This window comes from Oculina patagonica, chromosome 14 (genome assembly GCF_052425735.1).
Source record: "Oculina patagonica isolate OP01 chromosome 14, crgOcupat, whole genome shotgun sequence".
NCBI lineage: Eukaryota > Metazoa > Cnidaria > Anthozoa > Scleractinia > Oculinidae > Oculina > Oculina patagonica.
The window spans coordinates 6,822,615-6,844,030 of record NC_135771.1 but is presented as its reverse complement, the minus strand read 5'-3'; the positions used below and the strand labels follow the sequence as shown (position 1 = coordinate 6,844,030).

General features: G+C 37.9%; 1 protein-coding gene, 1 long non-coding RNA gene and 1 pseudogene across 5 annotated transcripts; 1 reads left to right on the top strand and 2 right to left on the bottom strand.

Annotated features, from left to right (window-relative positions):
• The first annotated feature begins 376 nt into the window (after positions 1-376).
• Positions 377-5,349, top strand: LOC144638369 (uncharacterized). Of its 3 annotated transcripts, XR_013567903.1 has the most exons (4): positions 377-914; positions 1,030-1,161; positions 3,989-4,294; positions 5,214-5,349. It is a non-coding gene; the product is annotated as an uncharacterized LOC144638369 (long non-coding RNA). The 3 variants fall into 3 exon arrangements; XR_013567904.1 differs by lacking the exon at positions 1,030-1,161; XR_013567902.1 differs by lacking the exons at positions 3,989-4,294; positions 5,214-5,349 and adding an exon at positions 3,518-3,826.
• Positions 5,350-11,941: 6,592 nt separating this feature from the next.
• Positions 11,942-14,107, bottom strand: LOC144638234 (carbohydrate sulfotransferase 10-like; annotated as a pseudogene). Its single transcript, XR_013567898.1, has 2 exons — positions 13,750-14,107; positions 11,942-13,263 (listed from the first exon to the last, which is right to left on the bottom strand). The product of XR_013567898.1 is annotated as a carbohydrate sulfotransferase 10-like (transcript).
• A 2,249-nt stretch (positions 14,108-16,356) lies between these two features.
• LOC144638303 (carbohydrate sulfotransferase 11-like) lies at positions 16,357-18,290 on the bottom strand. The gene is made up of 2 exons (XM_078497537.1): positions 17,927-18,290; positions 16,357-17,427 (listed from the first exon to the last, which is right to left on the bottom strand). The coding sequence occupies exons 1-2, from the start codon at positions 18,116-18,118 to the stop codon at positions 16,627-16,629; spliced, it is 993 nt and encodes a 330-aa protein (XP_078353663.1). The 5' UTR covers positions 18,119-18,290; the 3' UTR covers positions 16,357-16,626.
• Between the last annotated feature and the right edge of the window lie 3,126 nt (positions 18,291-21,416).

Genomic DNA, 21,416 nt, shown 5'->3' with positions numbered 1-21,416 from the left:
GTTTTTTGCCGAAGTAAAGCCGTAATGTTCAGTTTGGAATCAAATGTTCAACGACAAAGTGCTTTTAAATTCGTCACGGGCTGAACAAGTTGAAAAACTGTTATTGTTTTATACGACGGTTGATTGGCTCAAGTCGAAAATGTTTGAATATCGTGTCCCCGTTTTGCCATCTGATTCGTTAATTTGTCTCAGTGGACCTTCTGTCAACAGTCGCACTGTAATAATAGAGTAGATTATCTTAATTTTCCTCGATTGACTGCACCCATTCACGAACAGTTGAGCTCTTATATTGAAACATGTTGGAAGACACCCAAGCGGCAACATGGTATTCAAGGTATTTCATAAAGTTTTGAGGACACTGACACTTGGTTCGCACTTGTGCGAATAAGCACACGCATTAGCACAAGCATAAGCATAAGAAAACTCTGTGTGACGTGAACCGACGTAAAACAAGCACAAACAAAAGCACGAACGTGTTTTACGAGTGTGACTAGGCGTGAAATAAGCACAAACAAAAGATCTAATTGGCTATTGACGTTTCTCCCATCATGCAGTGTTCATCACAATTTCTAAAGCACTGCGCCTGCGTATGTCGTCTTTGATCGAGGAAAGAATAACCTACTCTGCTGTTAAGTTTAACCGGCGGATAATTTTCATTTTTTATCAATGTCAGCTGTGATGTTAGTGCTCAGTTTAGTCCATAGTCGGGGTACGTAACATCATCCATTGTTAAAAGAAACTGCTATTGGTTTACTGATGTTTGCGTGTCCTGCCTTTCGGCGTCAATATTTGCATTCGCGCCGAGTGTGTTAGCGAGATGCGAAAAACAACCATGAGGCGGAATGTATTTTGCCATGATGGCAGTTATGGATGGCTGTAAAAAACGGGTTCTGATCACATCAGTGGAAGCAAAGGTATGGAGCTGATTACTGATACTGATTACTAATAACTATGCAAAGCGCACTAAAGATTACTAAGAACTTCGCTAGACACTGATAATGCCCGCAATGTTCTTTATTTTCTTGCCAGATATGTTTCAGCACAATATCAATTGATCTGCTGGACAGCTTTGACACCGGGTGCAGATTTGAACATAACAACTCGGATTGTAATTCATCTAAACTCAGAGCATCCTTGACTTGCATTACACGGAGAACGAAGGTATTTCTGTCTACTTTCGACGCCTTTAAGGGGAAATAAAACTAGAAACCTCTCAGATTTAAACAACAATACCCAGATCATATTTTTAAGTGAACAGATAAATAATGAGCACTCAATCCGCGATAAGCTATTTCCCATAAAATGAACTCGCAGTATCTACTATATTTGAATTTTAATTTTAACACGGAGTCGACAAAACGCGTTATTCCACTTTTCTCTTTTCTCTTTGGAAATCAAGGTCGGCTCCGAAGGCGAGCCAGCATGGCGGATCCAAGGACTACCGCCCGTAAACGTTTTATAAAAACTACTACTACTACTACAGAATTAGCTATGATCATTTTTACAGCATCCGACATCGATGAGGTTGTTTAAATATTAAGGCATGAAACAAACACTGGCAGGCCTTTAATTTACTGTAAATCGAACGACCAGTTCCAGTGTTTTCAGTTCCAGTATTTTCAGTAATTCCTCCAATGTTATCTCGCTTTTGAACGTAGCTGTGTTTAGCATAAATGTTGTTTGATGTAATGTATATGAAATGATTCATATATGAACTGCGGATGTATGTGAAAGTGATAAATGATCATCGCAGTGAATTTCCAATATAAGCAATTGGAATAAAGAAGCCTGAAAAAAGCCTGAAAAAAATTCAGGGCTTTAATGTTGTTTATTAATATAAAAGTAATGAGTATTAGGGGATTAATAGGGACATCACGACCCAAACAAGACGACTCAGATAACCTCCTGATTCAGCGATCTCTGATAACGGCGGGATGTTTGTATAACTGGATAAAATGATACCTGAGATTGTCCAATTTAAGCGTTTGAGTTCGAGTACTTGTTTTAATCAGCATTCTGGTTAGCAAATTCTGGACCAAAAATGTCTATCTTTAAACTCTAAATCGACTTGCGAACTAGAAATCATGATAATAATAATCTTAATAATCTTTATTTGCTTAAGACGTTGAGAATAAACCAAAACTACACGCTCAAAAATTTTGATAGGAAGGTTGCGTGTAAGTATATCTAAGCGGCACAAATCAGTTGCAGGCGCGCAACTTTGGCTCGTAATTTTATGCAGTATCTTTCCGTGTTCTTCCCATGCGCCGCTGTGTTTTACCGAACCGAAGATCTGCAATTAATTCATACTACTACTTCACTTTTTTTAGTGTCCCCAACGAGCTTGCTAAATACTCAGACACTCAGACACTCAAATAAAGTTATTCACTCACTCATTCAACCGTTAAACCACATAATGCTTGGTGTATTGTTTAACTAAAGTGTAAACAGAAACTCCATACAAAATATGCGCATTTGGCAAGATATATGTTGAACAGTTCTGAAATTAATCAAATGTGTTACGTTCAGTTTTAATAGAAAGGGATGTCATGAACTTGAGACGTTATTCGCGCCTCTTTCACATAATGTAAGCTGTGAAGTATTGTGCATCCATATTCGAATGATTAAAATATTTTTTTGTACGAATAATATATTTTGTACGCTTTCAAAAAGGCAGCCAAGCATGTCAACTAAAATTTCTTTTTTTAATTATATATTCTCCTGTTTTGCAGAAAATAATTCTCAGTTTTGCTGCAAATAAGAGAACATCAAAAGCTTTCATGCAATTCACTTTTTGTTTTAAACCAGTCTTTTATCAAATTCATTTTTATTATTTACTTATTTCTAGTAGGTTCTGTGTAGCTAGTAGCATTCTAAGTAGTTTATATAGTTTACATTACGTATATATTTTTAATTTCAGTTTTTAATTTGTAAATAAGCGCTGATGAAAGTATCTTATATTGTCATATCGGCGCTACACAAGCTTGTTATTACTGTTAACCACACTTGATAGAACAGAGACTCAAGTTAAAAGTGGTTGACAATATTAATCATATGCTATGAGTATCTAAAAAATAAGAGAAAGTTAAATAATAAATGAATAACAAGTTTGTAATAGTTCAACTTAATAATATAATAGTTTAACTTAGTAAACAAGATTGATATCAATTTAAAGCTATCTTGGAAACGTTTTGTTTTAGTTTCTTGACCGTGATCTTGCAGATAATGTTGTTAGTTTAAATCGCTCAGTAATTACCTTAACTTTTAATGTTTGCGTCATTTTTATTTTGTTTACTTTACAAACGTACGTTTTTTAACGAGCTCACTAGCTCTTAGTCGCTACAGGCTCAAATAAAACATTGACTTATTGATTGACTTATATTGACAATGATTGACAATGTATTTGAGTGACAATACATGTATATTTCTCGATGCACTAAGTAAACCTATTTTTATTCAAAGAAAACACATCATATACGTTCCACACTTGATTAAGTCCCCACCCATCCCTTTATAGGTGATGCACCCCTCAGATTTGTCAAACGTCAGATGCACAAAAGGCGATTGATCTTGTTCAAAATGGCACGTGTGCATGAATATGTTGCATAAACGAAACAACAATGACAATAGTTCTGACAGTTCTAGAAATGTTAGTCAATGGAATTCTCTTCTTAAGTTAAAGAGGCATTTTTGAATTATTGGTTTAGAAGCAAGAAATAAAGTTTTCTTTACACTTGCATGAACTGCTTTAATTTTTAACTCCAATCGTCTAATATTAAGCCAAAATAATAAAAGCATTTCTGGCAATGTTATCTTAATTACTGTAACGAAGAAGCATGATACTAAAATCCATTCCACTGGTTTCTCACAAGGCTACTACGCCATCCCCCACGCTGCATTTTTTTTTTTCTTGTGTTTTGTTGGAAATGAAATAAATGAAAGTGAAAATGAAAGATTCTGTGCTGAGTTACCATCGTTGAATACCCAGGTATCCCCGTGCCAGTGGAATTCAGTAACCTTTTAAGTAAGATAAGTGAAAACAAGCTGAACTTGAAGTGGAGTAAGCCTGGTGACAGTGGAACACCGCTAATAGATTGCATGGTTTACCAAAGACCTCTGAATAAAGATGACTCAGTTCGTTCCCGATTGGAGCTGCGTGAAGTGGGTCAGTAAAGAGGAATTTGATGCAGCTGGAGTGGACACAGGCTATAGTACGAATTTACAGCGAATACCAACAAGTGTGGCGAGGGCTCAAAAGAAGAATTGGTCGTCAATAGAGTGAACGTTTTTGTAGGTAAGCCTACTGGCTACTGTTGAGAAGAACATACATTTGAAATTAAGTTCATTGAAATGCCAGTTTATGTATTGTTTTAGACATCCAATAAAGGATAAAGAATTAATTCTTGATAATAAAATAATGCAAATGTGCAAACGGAAACAGTCGAGACTTGGAGAAAAAGTCAGGCAAATTTCAAAATATAACAGAAAAATACGGAGAACAAGAACAACTTGAGCCTGAGGTTTGCAGGATAAACAACAAATAATGAGAATAGTGCCCTTTTACCACTGGGAGAAGAGGGGCAATAATTTCTTGCGGTATCTCACTTGTGCAACTTCATGTCGTAAAAACCGCCTAACAGAATTGCATCAAACTTCGCCAAAAAAGAGCCAAACCATTTTTCTTCAAACTGTAAGAAAATTAATATTACAATTTCTGGCTATATAAAGCTAGCTTTGCTTAAAATTAGGGGGATGCCATTTATCGTTGCTATAAAATAATTAATAAATAAATAAATAAATAAATAAATAAATGTCTTAATTGAGCACTCCCCCAATGGGGCCTTTTAGGGCCAATGTAAATAAACACTGAAACAAATATTGTAAATGAACATAACATGGCAATAAGGAACAAGGTAATTGTATGGTACAAGATAATGCTATGGTAATTGGGAACAAGTGAAACTACAACCTTGTTATATGTCATCAGTCAGAAGGCTATTTCTGCCTAAGGCTTTACAAAAAACACTTGCCAGGTTTGACAGGCCGCTCTTCCCAAATCATAATCAAATCCCTGCGGAACGGATTATTAAAAGCTGAAAAAAAAAACACTGAATACACTGACTTCACTGAGCCGATCTCAAATTCAGAAATGTCTTACGTAAAATACAAATTGCTTTTACGAATCAGCTTTAGCCAATAACTTTATTTTTCAGGTGAATATCCAGAAGAGACAAGCTTTCTTGGATTCCCAATGAACTCATTTCAAGCCAGTTGACGCCTTATGAGCAAGGGTATTTATCATAAATTCATTTATTAGACTCACATAGAAGGCCATCAATTAAAAAAGATGCCAATTCTATCTTATGCCATGACATATTCCCCGATATTGTTAAAGTTTCGCTTCTTTACTTAATATATTACTGTTAGATCAAAGGCTACGAAGTTGTTAGTAATTTTAAAAGTTCTGTCAAGTGTCAACCTCTTAGAATAAAGACTTTTAATTTTGCAGTGTCAATAAGGCCCGTTTACTGCACAATCAAATAATCTTTTTTCCTTAGACGAAAGCGTTAGAAACTTTAGCATATTTATGCTGAACTTAAGAGATCTTGAAGGCTTGAGGTCCAGGCATTAAGCAGAGTATTGTAGTACATTCAAAAACATAACTGATTTTAGACCGAATAGTTTACAGCAAACTTCATTCAATATGACCATTGTTTTTAGCTGTGTTAACCAAAGTAACAGAACAATAGTACAGCAGAGCAATAGACAAGAAAAGACAATCTATTTATTGTGACCAATTTAATGGAAACGTCGGAGGTTATCCTCTCCTCATCAAGGACGTTTCTATCGCACTTAGTGTTGAAGGATATTCAATGTTTAAATGCTTTGAGAAAGGCAGACAGGAAGGTTTGCACTGCCAAAATTTATACATAAGTCATCTTCTGGTACTGTTCTTACACGTTGTCATAGCTTACCATTCGGCAGGTGCTATACCTATCGTAAGATAAGTTGTGCTCATCGCTACTTGATTAAAAGGCATGTCAGTCGGGAAACATTCCCATCAATTTCGTAACGTCGGGAAGCAGAGTCGAAAAGTCATTCCTGAAGGCCCCGTTTCTCCATTTTGGTAACTCGCAACTTCTCACTTCTAAGGCCATTTATAAATATAAAATACAACCAGATGCAGATTAAACGTATTTCTCACGACTTTCAGGCAGAGGAACACCGATCAATTACGTCCTCTGGGTTCCACGAGCTTCTATTCAATGTGATGTTTGGAAACTAAACTTGCTCATTACTTTAACCCTCGGACGTACAAGCAAATTCATACCCTTACTATGGTACAATGTTTTCGTTCTACAAACACGTAGCCAATAATTTTGCACTGAGTAGAAAGCCCTTAACTTATTCGACATAACATAATTTTTGTTGGCTGTGACGACATATGACATCACATGAAGTGTTATAAAAACTCCAAGCGTGATGCAGCTAAGCATCAGCGAATTTCTGTGACTCCGACCCCAGTCTTCTGGACCCACAGAAAAGAAAAAGTTGGCCGTGTAGAAAAGTGAAATTGGTAGGTGAGAAACATGAAATTGGCAGTGTAGAATCGCGGAATTGCCATTGCAAAAAAGTGAAATGGCAGTATAAAACCATGCAATTGTATAAAAATGAACATCAGTAGTACAGAAACATAAGAAAATTGAAACAAGCAGTGCTAAAAAGTGAAATTGACAGTACAGTAAAATGTGAACCTGGCAATGCAGGAATGTGAAACAGGCGGTGCATAAACGTGAAACTCGACGTGGATTTGGTAGTGCAGAAAAGTAAATTTGGTAGTCAAGAAACGTGAAATTGGCAGTACAAAAACGTGAAGTTGGCAGTGCAGAAACGTGAAATTGACATTGCGGGAACGTTAACTTGGCAGTGGAGAGACGATATGTGGACAATGATAAAAAAAACGTTCAATTGGCTTTGTAGACACGTACAATTGACAGTGCAGAAATAACAGAAAATTTCAGATTGGCAGTGCACAGGAAAATAAAATTAGAAGTGCCGAAACTTGAAATTAACAATGTTGGAACATGAACTTGGCGGTTGAGAAACGTGAAATTGGCAGTACAGAAAATTGAATTGTGCCAGTGCAGAATTGGCAGAAACCTGAAATTAAAATTACAGAAAGTTGAAATTGATAAAACTGATTTCAGAAACTGATCATTCGCTATGCAGAGATGTTTTCGGTAGTCACACAAGACCTATTGAAACATTTTTGTTATTCTTGTAACGACGCAAGCAGAGTCGAAAAGTCATTCCTGAAAGCGTCGTTCCTCGACTTTGGTAAGTCGCCATTCATTCGTATCAATTTCTCTTCTAAGGCCATTTATTAATACAAAAACACATCCACATGAGATTAAACATATTTTCCACGGCTTTGCAGGCCTAAGAACATCGAAATGCTGACTGTTCTGCATGAGGTTTGTTGTCTTGTGAAAATTTACTAAATTCGACTTAAGAGCCTGCCTCTTTCTTTTTTGTTTCAATGATGAAGCAACTGTAGGGATCCGGCAGAACATTATGAAACTGTATTTAACAAATAAAGAAGCCTAAGCCATGTTTTATACTGTCATAAAACACGACGGGCATTTGAGAACACGAGAAAAATGTAGAAAACATGAGCCGCAGGCGAATGTTTTCTACATTTCTCGAGTGTTCTCAAATGCCCGGAGTGTTTTATGACAGTATAAAACATGGCTTAGGCTTCTTTATTTGCTTTATGATATAGATTTTAGACACCGCGAGTGAAAAGTTTAATTAAAAATATGTACAACAAGAGCGAGTAAACAAAGATGAAAAGCAGAAAATAGTTTACGGGAAGACCAGAAAACTGACACAATTTCATTCAGTATTCGACGTAAAATAAGGCTAAGCATTTCAAGTAAGTTTGTTACCTTTTAATCTTGATCTTGTCTTTTTGAACTTCGATAAACTTCACCGACTGCACCGAGTGCAATTTCGTCTCAGCATAATATAGAAGTCTCGATGACATCCGTCCCTTGCTTCGTTCGACTTGAACAAGGCGTATAATTTCCAGAAAAGCTATTGCTTCGGATATTCCCGTAAACCTTAATTGTTGTCACAATCAAGTTCCAGCATGAATAGACGATTTAAGAGGAGATCTGCACTTGGCAGTGGAGAGACGATATGTGGACAATAATAAAAAAACGTTCAATTGGCTTTGTAGACACGTACAATTGACAGTGCAGAAATAACAGAAAATTTCAAATTGGCAGTGCACAGGAAAATAAAATTAGAAGTGCCGAAACTTGAAATTAACAATGTTGGAACATGAACTTGGCGGTTGAGAAACGTGAAATTGGCAGTACAGAAAATTGAATTGTGCCAGTGCAGAATTGGCAGTGCAGAAAAGCGAATTTGGATGCGGAGAAACGTGAATTTGGCGGAGTATCAAGAAGTAAAAACTTGAACGTGAAATTGGCAGTAAAAAACGTGAAATTGCCATTGCGCGAACGTGAACTTGGCAGTGGAGAGACAAGAAGTTGACAGTACAGAAACGTTAAATTGGCTTTGTAGACACGTGCAACTGGCAGCGCAGAAATAGCAGAAAATTTTAAATTGGCAGTGCACAGAAATGTCAAATTAGAAGTGAAGAAACTTGAAATTAACAATGTGGGAATATGAACTTGGCGGTTAAGAAACGTGAAATTGGCAGGACAGTAAAGTGTACTTTGCAGTGCAAAAATTTGCATTGTAGAAACGTGAAATTAACAGTATAAACATGAAATTGGCAGTACAGAAACGTTAAATTGGCTGTGTAGAAACGTGCAATTGTCAGTGAGGAAATGTGAAGATTGCAGTGCAGGAATAGCATGGCAGAAAATTTCAAAATGACAACGCACAACTTGAAATTGACAATGCGAGAACGTGAACTTGGAAGTGAAGAAACGAGAAATTGGCAGTACAGAAAAGTGCACTTTGCAGTGTAGAAATTGGCAAAGTAAAGACGTGAAATTGGCGCTCCAGAAATGTTAAATTGACAATGAGGGAACGTAAACTGGACAGTGCAAAAATAAGTAAAATTGACAGTGTAGGAACATGAAATTGACTCTGTATCAATGAGAAGTTGGCAGTGCAACAAAATAGGAAATATTGGCAGTGAAGAAATATGAAAAATGTTAGGCAGAAACGTGAGATTTTTACCAAGTATAAATAATTTTAAGATCAACTTTCAACGTTTTAATAAGCCAGATTTTGGCATAGCCAGATCAGAGGAAATAGTCACTAGAATAACTGAAAACGGTAACAATGTAAAGGTTTTATAAGCTAATAGAGCGTTGACATGCGGCCTAATGATCCTTCGTAATATGAATATTTACACGTATCATAAGTTTGTATTCAGTTTTTTCACTCTTTACCGCTTTTTGAAATTGCCTTTACAAAAGTTACTACATCTCAGCATCAATAATAATCATCGATCATACTCAGTGTATCGTTCTAACAATTAAGCTTAATATTGTTTTGCAACATGTATATGTACATATGTACATCCAATTTTTTTATTTATATAAGGGTGCACACTTTTTACCTTGGAGATATAGAGTGTGATATACAGTGTAATTATAAAGTTAAAAAGTTATGATAAAAACGTAAAATTTATTATTAGGCTATAAATTGTCCTAAGATATCAATGCTACGAGTTTCTTAAGTGAATGCAGTCGGTAGGCATATATAACTAATGCAGGAATTATAACTGTTATTTAAAGTGTGTGCAGATTACGTTTATAGGCATGAAAATTGAAACTGTTTTTTTAAAAAAATCTAATAAAAAAGATTGTAATAAAAAAAGTTTCTATTACATGTATTCATGTGTGTTCATCGTGATTCCGAGACACAAAGGCGAGTTTGGGAGAACTCAAACGTTTTGTAAAGGCACTGGTTTCCAAAAACTACTTTGACTTTTTCGCATTCCCCTCCCTTGAGTTAATTGATCTCAGGGCCTCAAAGGATGCGATAGGGCCGTTAAATTGACAGTATAATGTATAATTACTAAGGATTATTTTTACAAACGCGTGCATATGGGGCTGAATTGTAACTTACTTTACATGTGTATATGGAGGGTCCTGAAGGGCGGGGGATGTTACAAAGATCATTTCCCAGCTTATTTTTGTCCAAATCCCAGTCGCAGCAGTAAAGTTCCCAGTGCGTGGAAAATTTGGGCTCAAGCGCAATAAATTTGTGTTGTTTTGACTGTCCTAAATGTAGTCTACTCCCTGAAATCTCCCTTCGGCGCCAGGCGCAAGAGGAAGGATTGTTTATAGAATAACTTGTATGCGTATGCTCAGAAATCAGTCAACCGACCACTCCCCCCCCCCCCAAAAAAAAAGGGCAGACGAAGGTTTGTTATGAGCATGCACATGCAAGTTATCCTGGACTTTTCCTTCTCTCACGTGGGTTCAACTTCTTTATAGGGGGCAGAATTTTCAGTTCAGGGACTGGACTATCCAAAATCATGTTTTTACTTCCGCTAGTTATTATCACTAATACTGTAGAGAACATCGCTTTTCATTTGTTCGTTTGTCGAGTAGAGAATTAGACATTTTTAGTGGCTTAAACTGAAGCTTTCAAGTGTTCCTCCCTTACCTACCACTACCTTGACTAAAAACAACCTACTATGTCTTTTTTTGTATATAGCATTTGTGCCCATGCTAAGTCATAGCTGTTCCACTGAGTAACTTAATCACTTACACAAAACATGATCGACACTTAATGGACACTCGTGCAGTGCGGTGGTTTCGTTTCAGAGTTTTCAATGTTCATATATTCTATGTCGGAATTTAAGAATATTATAGAACGTAAAATATGTATGTTGAGTCATGTACTGACACGCTTCCCATTCCCATTTTTTTTTCTAAATCCCAATCCCAGTAACCCCATTTTTCCAGTGAAAAAATAGGCAAATCCCAGTTCCCATTTTACCCATTCAGGTCCCTCTCTTTATCCTAAAAAATTGAAAAGTTTTCAATTTACACTAATGCACAGTACTCTTATGTGAGTGTTTTTTTTTCTGATATTCATTATTACACTATTACTATTACACCGTAGTATTGCGTATTACTTTGTAGTGCTCATTTTGGAACTATAAATGACAAAGAAAATCTGGTGAAACAATTAACTCATCATTCGACAGTTTTACACTTTTTCTACATAAGCGACTAGGGGTATTTCTACTTCTCCCTTGATGGGATACTAGTCTATCGCAGGGTTATCCCCCCGTATTAATTAGCCGGTGCCAGGAGCCCATTACCCGGAGCGTGCAACTACAATAAACCCGGGCAACGGCGTTATAGGCCATTTTCAAAAATACCATAATACTCTTTGTTGTCCTTCCAAAATTATTCAAAAGCATTGTTTTCAATTTGTTTTGCTGTCCCAAGAGAAATTGAAAACAATGCTTATGCAAAATTTTGGAGGGACAACAAAGAGAATTATGGTATTTTTGAAAATGGCCTATTACAGGGTGATGGGAGCTAATGGACTCCTGCCGGTACCGGTTCTTACACCTGGGCGGAGAGAGGAGCTATTGAAGTAAAGTGTCTTGCCTAGGAACACAACATTACTCCGGCCAGGGCTCGAACCCTGACCACTCGATTCGGAGTCCAGCACGCTAACCATAAGGCCACCGCGTCTGCCATTTTGGGAGAGAGATTAATTGCATGTCAAAGAAGTTTGTTGGCGTTAAAAATATTGCTACTCTGTTCAAAATGTTCAGCTCTATTCAATTGATCAATTTGCTTGCGATGAACTAAAATCGGACGACGGGTATCAGACATAACACACCGATTAATTTTCCGATTTGATATCCGTCGCCCGATGTTTTAGAGGAGTGCAAAACAACGTCAACTTTTAAGGTCTAACTTTTTAATCGAATCACAGTGTTAAAAAATTACGTAAACCAATCACCTCGAGCGTTGTAGAAATTAATTGAAGGCTAATGAAATTAACAAACCCCCTTCTGGCTTGCTGGTATATTAGTTATATTGAAGGATAATACCCTTGACTGAAAGATTGTCCTCAAAATTTCACAGTTGCCCTCGAAGCTCCCTTTCTCGGCAAACTGTTCATTTTTGGACAATCTTTCAGCCTCGGATGTTATCTTCCAATATACCAGCCGTCGAAAGAGCTGTATCACGGCTGTATCACGTGATGTGTTTTATACCAATCGCTGGCGCGAAAAAAATTTGATGGATTATAACAATTGATACGGCTTCAATACAGAGCACCACCCGAATCAAAAAAGATACACGAATGCATTAAAATACAATATTTGGTGATAAAATTGAGTTCAACATCTTGTAAAAAAGGTACCTTAATATCTCAAAACTGCTGTTATAAGATAACAACATGTTCTATAAATGTATAACTGAAGATTTTTGAAACGCAACGTTTACGACGAACCTAACAAGTTTGCCAAGGGTCCAGGAAAAGGATAGCCAAACGCCTCGAAACTGCCTTGATACACGTTCCAAAGCCGTTTTATCCAATCTTTTGGTATCTGTGAGTAGTACTGTACTAGTTCGTCTTTAGTTTTTGCTGGAAGAACTTTTGGAAATTTTAGCTGAGTTAAGTTGGCTTGCTCAAGAACATACTTAGAGTCCTCTTCTAGATTTTCATTATGCCCTATAAAGTCATACTTATAGTCGCAAAACCCGCAGATATCCTCATAATTTTTCCAGTGCCAATCCTCTTTTTCACCTCCATTTATTATATACTCTACGAATTCTGGCCACTTCACGCCGTAACCACTCTGCAGATCTGCCTAGAAGCGTTGGGTCTAAAGTTACGAATGATCTTTCTTCCAAACCCCGTGATGTAGATGTCTTTATCAATCGGTCTAGGATGCATATATTTATCTTTGTACGCCGACAAAAACCGCTCGAAAGGTTCTCGTACAAACATGAACTTGTAGAAATTTTGAAGCATTTGCTGTGTTTTTTCTGGTGGAAACTGGCTCACAGTAGGGCCATACGCCCCAGGTCCCCCCAACAGGGGCATCCATTGACGGGTTGCAACCTTTGGTACAAGGCAGAACATCAGCTTGTATTTCTCAAACACGAAGAGGTGCTTTAAAGCCTCCTCACTCGGTTCTTTATGCTTTCTGTTTTCACAGAAATGTCTCAGTCGTTCCTTTTGTTCGAGGTCTCTCTTGCCAGCTTCTCCACCTTTGTAATTAGCCGCTTCATCTTCCTTCAAAACGATAATAATTAAAAAAATTAAATAATTTCTACATCTTCGCGCCTTTTCTTCCTAAAAAGACCAGGCCCGGGACTAGGTTATGATTTCTCCAGGTAGGTGATTTCTGGTTTAATAGACTAAACAAGTTTGAATAGACCACTCTTTATGGCGCTGAGGCGAGAACGCTCGCCTCCCATCGATGTGGCCCGAGTTTGATTTCCAGACCCGGCGTCCCATGTGGGTGGAGTTTGTTGTTGGTTCTCGTCCTTGCTCCGAGTGTTTTTCTCCGGGTTCTCCGGTTTTTCTTCCCCCGCAAAAACAAACACTTTTAAATTCCATTTCGTTCAGGAATACACGGCCCCACAAGCTTCAAGCTTTAAACATTACCGTGTCGTAATAAAAGTAATTTATTTTATTTATTCTTCAATTAAATGTCGAAAGTAACTGTTACATCTTTCAGTACTTTTCAATTAATTTGCTGAAAGTTTGTTTACTTACATTTAACCTGGTTTTGGCCATGGTGGGGCTACTTTTTGCTTCAGATGTTGATAACGCAGGGTCGTTTCTTGTCTCTAATCTGGCTTGGGTCATGCTGGGGTTATTTTTCACTTCAGATTTCGGTAACTCAAAGTCGTTTCTTTCCTCTCCTTTTGGCATCTTTTCCCTCATCATTTCATTTCTTTGGCTCATGTATATAACAATTATTACGAGAACAAAAATAACAACAGCGACGACCACTTTGGGGTTTTTTGATGCTCTCATCATCTTCACTATTTGAAACAAAATGGCTTGATTAATTTTGTGAGACAGAAGCTAGAAAGAACAGATTTGATCACTAAACAAACAAACAAACAAACAAACTTTCTCGATTTATACTCAACTTAATTTTGTTTAAGGCCCCAATGCTCTCATTTAATTCAACAAAATTGTCAGGACAGACATGTCAAGGTCGTAGTTTTCGTCACTGGCACGATCGTCGTCTTTGGTGGTGCGATGTCGTGATAATCTTCCATAACCGGCGGAGCAGGGGGGAAGGGGAGCTGTGGACCCCCGAAACGAAAATTTGGCGGGTGCACGCAGCCCCCCCCACGTTTTGGTGCAAAAAATATCGCAAACACAGCGTAAAATAGGTTTGTCAAGCAATTTCGTCTCGTGAGGGAGGTGAAACATCTTTGAAACTTCCTTGGACATCCTTGGAAAACTTCGTTTACCTTCAAAATAGTTCCAAAATGATCGGAAACGTTTGTATGGACTTCGAACAACAATCGGAGATTCATCGGAAATCTGCGGTGTAAGAAAAACTTCAACAACAAAAGGTTGATAGAACGGAAAAAAATTGCTCCAATATGATAACCTGTCGAGTATTTTTGGGACAGTCTCAGACCCCCCCCCCCCCCTCCACGTTCCAAAACGCTACACGCCGCCGCCTCTGTCTTCGACACCGTTGTTCAGGTTGTTTAGAGGTATTGTGTCAGAGAGTCCATCCTCGGAGACCCAGGGGCAGTTAGTGGGGCGAAACGAAGGACTAAATCGGGCAGAAATCGTAGTGCCGAAAGTTTTCAAGCACGGCACGAAGTGCACTTCGTGCCTTGCTTGAAAACTTTCGTTGCTTGAAAACTTTCGCTACGATTTCTGCCCGATTTATTTCTTCTTTTCGCCCCACTAACTCCCCTGGGTCTCCGAGGATGTAGAGAGTTGTGAACGACAAATATTTCTGCAAATTTTTACAGTGGCTAACAGTACTGGCGGTTTCGAGTCTTCGGGATTCTCTTCAGCTGTTGAGGTAGAAATGTGTTCTCAATTCTATTCCCGGCAGTAGAATGTTTTGTGACCTTTATATAGATAGACCGTTAGGGTTGAGGATCGAATGTGAATCCTTTAAAAACATAGACCGGCGACCACAAGGCACATGGGGAGTGCAGACCTGTCTTTTACTTTATTTTTTTGTTTATGAACTGGGATTTCGACCAAAATTATCCTGGAAACTGGGATTTGGACCAAAATTGGGCTGGGAACTGAGATTTAGGACCCCCCTCCCCCCTTCCTTCAGGACCCTCTATAATTACTAAGGATGATTTTAACACACGCGTGCACATGGGGCTGAATTATATCTTACTTTACATGTGTATATGGAGGGTCTTGAAGGGCAGGGGGTTGTTAAAAATCTCATTTCCCATCATTGGTCTACTCCCTGAAATCTCCCTTCGGTGCCAGGCGCAGGAGGAACGAGTCCAGAATAACTTGCATATACGCATGCTCAGAAATCCGTCATCCCCCCACCCCAAAAAAAGCGGGGGGGGGGGGTGGGAAGAAACCAAATCATATACAACAAATCCTTTGGAAACGCGCACGCACAGATGATAAATTCAAAAATTTAGTACTTGTGGATTGATTGATTGGTTTGCTTTGAGCATGCACGTGCAAGTTATCCTGGACTTTCCCTTCTCTCACCTTGGTTCAACCCCTTTATAGGGCGCAGAATGTTCAGTTCAGGGACTGGATTATCCAAAATAATGTTTTTATTTCTGCTAGTTATTATAACTAATGCTGTTAAGAACATCACTTTTCATTTGTTCGTTTGTCGTGTAGAGAATTAGAAATTTTTAGTGGCTTAAACTGAAGCTTTCAAGTTTTTCTTCCTTACCTATCAATACCCTGACTGAATACAACCTTAACTATGAAACTGGGGAATATCACTTGGGGGAAATTATCTGTTGGCCCACCAATAAATTGTCCGCATGATCTCATCGGACAAAACACAATGCGTGTTACAAAATCAGACGACGGGTATCAGACATAACACACGGATTAGTTTTCCCATTTGATATCCGTGGCCCCATTTTTTAGAGGAGTGCAAAACACAGTCATTTTTTAAGGTCTATCTTGCTAATCAAATCACAGTGTTAAAAATGAGAAATTATTCGAAGGCTAATAAAATTAATAAACCCCCTTCTGGCTTGCTGTTATATTGAAGGATAGTGCCCTTGACTGATAGATTGTCATCAAAATTTCACAGTTACTTTCGAAGCTTCCTTCCTTGGCCAACTGTTCATTTTTGGACAATTTTTAGCCTCGGGCATTCTCCTTCAATATACCATGCAGCCGTCGAAAAAGCTGTATCACGGCTGTATCACGTTATGTGTTTATACCAATCGTGCGCGAAAAATATTTTATGAATTTCAACCATTGATACGGCTTCAATACAGAACACCACCCGAATCAAAAAAGATACACGAATGCATTAAAATACAATATTTGGTGATAAAATTGAGTTCAACATCTTGTAAAAAAGGTACTTTAATATCTCAAAACTGCTGTTATAAGATAACAACATGTGCTATAAATGTATAACTGAAGATTTTTGAAACGCAACGTTTACGACGAACCTAACAAGTTTGCCAAGGGCCCGGGAAAAGGATAGCCAAACGCCTCGAAACTGCCTTGATACACGTTCCAAAGGCGCTTTATCCAATCTTTTGGAATCTGTGAGTAGTACTGTACTAGTTCATCTTTAGTTTTTGCTGGAAGAACTTTTGGAAATTTCAGCTGAGTTAAGTTGGCTTGCTCAAGAACATACTTAGAGTCCTCTTCTAGATTTTCATAATGCCCTATAAAGTCATACTTAATGTCGCAAAACCCGCAGATATCCTCATAAGTCTTCCAGTGCCAATCTTCTTTTTCACCTCCATTTACTATGTACTCTACGAATTCTGGCCACTTCACACCGTAACCACTCTGCAGATCTGCCTTGGAAGCGTTGGGCCTAAAGTTTTGAATAATCTTTCTCCCATACACTGTGATGTAGGGATCTTTGTCAACTGGTCTAGGATGCACATATTTATCTTTGTACGCCGATAAAAGCCGCTCAAAAGGTTCTCGTACAAACATGAACTTGTAGAAATTTTGAAGCATTTGCTGTGCTTTTTCTGATGGAAACTGATTCACAGTAGGGCCATACGCCCCAGGTCCCCCCAACAGGGGCATCCATTGACGGGTTGCAACCTTTGGTACAAGGCAGAACATCAGCTTGTATTTCTCAAACACGAAGAGGTGCTTTAAACCCTCCTCACTCGGTTCTTTATGCTTTCTGTTTTCACAGAAATGTCTCAATTGTTGTTTTTGTTCAAGGTCTCTCTTGCCAGCTTCTCCGCCTTTGTAATCAGCCGCTTCATTTCCCTTCAAAACGATAATAATTAAAAAAAAAATAAATAATTTCTACATCATCGTTCCCGGGGTTTTCGCACCTTTTTCTGCTAAAAGGACCAGGGGACTAGGTTCTGATTTCTTTAGGTAGCTGATTTCTGGGTTAATAGACTAATCAAGTTTGAATAGACCACTCTTTATGGCGCTGAGGTGGGAGCGCTCGCCTCCCATCGATGTGGCCCGAGTTTGATTTCCAGACCCGGCGTCCCATGTGGGTGGAGTTTGTTGTTGGTTCTCGTCCTTGCTCCGAGTGTTTTTCTCCGGGTTCTCCGGTTTTCCTTGCTCCGCAAAAACCAACACTTCTAAATTCCATTTCGTTCAGGAATACACGGCCCCACAAACTTCAAGCTTTAAACATTACCGTATCGTAATAAAAGTAATTTATTTTATTTATTCTTCAATTAAATGTTGAAAGTAACTGTTACATCTTTCAGTACTTTTCAATTAAATTGCTGAAAGTTTGTTTACTTACATTTAACCTGGTTTTGGCCATGGTGGGGCTACTTTTTGCTTCAGATGTTGATAACGCAGGGTCGTTTCTTGTCTCTAATCTGGCTTGGGTCATACTGGGGTTATTTTTCGCTTCAGATGTCGGTAACTCAAAGTCGTTTCTTTCCTCTCCTTTTGGCATCTTTTCCCTCATCATTTCATTTCTTTGGCTCATGTATATAACAATTATTACGAGAACAAAAATAACAACAGCGACGACCACTTTGGGGATTTTTGTGTTTTGCTGCAGCCGCAATGGCTGCAAGCAAAACACATTGAGAGCTGAAGTTTGTGCCGTAAGGACCGTAAGGTGTAAGGTGTAAGTGCCGTAACAGAGGAGAAATCTGAACTACCGATGTCAATCAAATCCATGAACAAACAAAATCGAAACCAATGAACCGTAGCGCTGATCGCATTCGAAGTTACGGGCCAAAGTATTCGAACGCAAACCACGTTGGACACGTTGGAAAACAGAAAACCGATTTAAAAGTATATCGCATTGGGAAAGAAAACAAACTGTGGCGCGACCACTCCAGTTTTATGAGAAATTATTCTGCAGTTTTCATCATTTACGAAAAGAGCGAAGACTTGGAACCTCGCCGAAGGTCATAAATATTTTCTCCAAAGGACCGGTTAGTGCACAGTTTGTAAACTTTCGCTTTGAAAATAAACTTACCCTCACCTTGTCTACACTGTCTACAGCATACTAGTACTGTATTAACTCTGAACTTCATATTTTAAAATAAAATGTATGAACGTGTAACTTGTCACGCAAAGACAGCTGGTAGGCTGCACCGCTAATTGTAGCTGTATTCGAGCTATATAAAAGACAGCTAGAAACGAATTAATACTAGTAACATCACAATGGGAAAGAAACTTATTCAGTGGTGCACACCGTCGAAAACAAAGAAATATTAAAGGAAGTTCTCATTCACCAGATTCACTGCATCAGATGCAACATTCGTCAGTTCGTGTTTAAATGCGTGGCGACCAGTTTGTTTACTAGTTATTAAAAAATAATACGGTCTTCATTTAATAAACAGTTCATCCTTAAATTTCAGCTTTTCTACGACTGACAGGTAGGTACTATAGTATAAGCCCCGCTAAAATAGCTGGAAAGGGAAAGTTTTTTGAAAAATGAATTTTTGACTGCCAGACGCGCTGGCGCCACATGTTTATTTTGTGAAGATTAATTAAACGCCGTGAAAAATAGAATTTGATGTCCAGCGAGCCACTGCATCTTCGGCTACGCAGTCCTCAGTGAATCCTCCAACTTCACAAATTTCTAAAACTTTAAGAAAACGAACTTTCGCAGAATCAAAAATTGGTCCTTATCGATCTTCCGATCTTGTTGTGAAGACACTGAAATTCGACGAGTGTTCATGCGTGAAGGGATGACTGACGAATGATAATAATTATTTGTAAACTTTCGCTTTCAAAATGAACTTTGCGTTACGTTCAACGCCGTCTTTCTGTTGTTGTACGCCGGTGCGCGTGCGATTATTTATAATTTCTGAATTTTGATCAGTAAAATTATCAGGATTGAATTAACACAAAGTGACTACAATATAGTGCAATTATTAACCTGCACACAAGTGACAGACAATAAAAGACGTTGGATTTCAATCTCGACTCACTTGTCTTTCATCAACATGTTCCCTAAGACTTTGCTCTAGCAGCAAAACACATGGACCCATTGGGGCCCTATTTTTGATGCTCTCATCATCTTCACTATTTGAAACAAAAGAGCTTGATTAATTTTGTGAGACAGAAGCTAGAAAGAACAGATTTGATCACTAAACAAACAAACAAACAAACAAACTTTCTCGATTTATACTCAACTTGAAAAGTTCTAACATACAACAATACAGCAATAAAATATAAATAATAATTTATTAAGTTATAATAACTTGCTACATCTTACATCTTAGTTAAAGAGGAAAAGTGCTTGTTATCCCTTAAGGATTTAACAAATTAAAAGTATCAACATCTTAAAGGTGCTTAGACTGGGGATGTTCTCAGAGCACACAGCCAAATTATACAAAAGTAATTCCTTACAAGTGAAAAAAACGAAACTGCTGTTTAGTAATGAAAGACAGCTCCAAAGAGACAGTTCGGAGATGAGAAGTTGATGAATGGTAGCATTTATGGCCATGCAAAAAAGCGTGTTGTTGTTGAATGAACACTCTCTCTAATCTCTAGGAAATAAACATTTTGGTTACCGCTACTCTTTACTCTCTTTGATCGACATTCTTTGTTATTCTTTGATAAGGTTCCAACCTACACCACAGACAAAAATGTTGGGAAGCTTTGCGCTTTTGTTCTTCCCCTTTCCTCCCCTATTCAAAGTTAAGCTAATAGCAACCTTACTCAACCCAAATTGTAAAGTGAGGTTACAACATTGATAGGGGAGCGAGGGGGAGGGGGGAGGGGGGGGAGTTTGCAGGGGTCCTTAAATAGTACCTGAAGAAGTGATGTCATTATGAGTTGAATTCCGCGAGCCTCATTGTAATCGGGTATATTTTTACAACCTTCCCAACAACTTTTGTCTGTGGTTGCAACTTCCTTTTCTATATGACTGAGTGGATGAATTTGTTACTTCTGGACATGTATCAAATTTAACTACTTAATGCTTTTAAACAAGTAGGCCTCGAATGCTTTTGCAAAATTGCAACGTGCTAAACAAGGGCTTAACCTGCTCTGAAAAGTTGAAAAATCAAATGTAGTTTAACCTAATTTAGTAATTTGTAATGATAAACCAATAGTATTAATATTGGTAAACCAAACGTGTCTCATGGCTCTAAAGCACTACTTGTACTTTTGTTATTTGATAAACTAACTTAAGGTGTTTCAAAATTTAAAGATTATATTGCAAATAATGAGATAAAGGAAGATACATCCCAGTTCTCACTACAATGTAACTTGCTTAAGAGTGTACTCCTAAAGTTATTTTGCATATGCATAGCCTCTGGTATTATTCGGTCACCAAACAATTGGAAACAGATGTGTCATAACTCCTCTCGAACAATTTTAACAAACAACTTAAAAATTTCACAGCTTTGCAAGAGAGTCGAAAACCTGGAGGATTGTCGTCACAGAAGCGCCATTGTAGATATTTATTAAGGAATAAAACCTTCGTTTCTATGTCTATAATTTAACAAAGATCATAGCCGCGCCTTGTCATTTCGCTCCCAAGAGAAATTGTTATTTTCGGATGGGCAGAAACAACAGATATCGTTTAACCGAGATAAAGATAACTTAAAATGGGCTTACTCCAGATTATAAACTTCAGCACACACAGCAATTTTCCCCCTCGTTAATATGACTGTTTATTTTTACAGTGATAATTCTTTGATTGCGTCCGAAAACTTTGTGCATTTAAATTTAAGGCGGAATTATTGGCTAGGAGTTATACATGATCACGCACAATTTTCCCACTCATTTACTGATATCTGCCAAACTAACAGTCAATT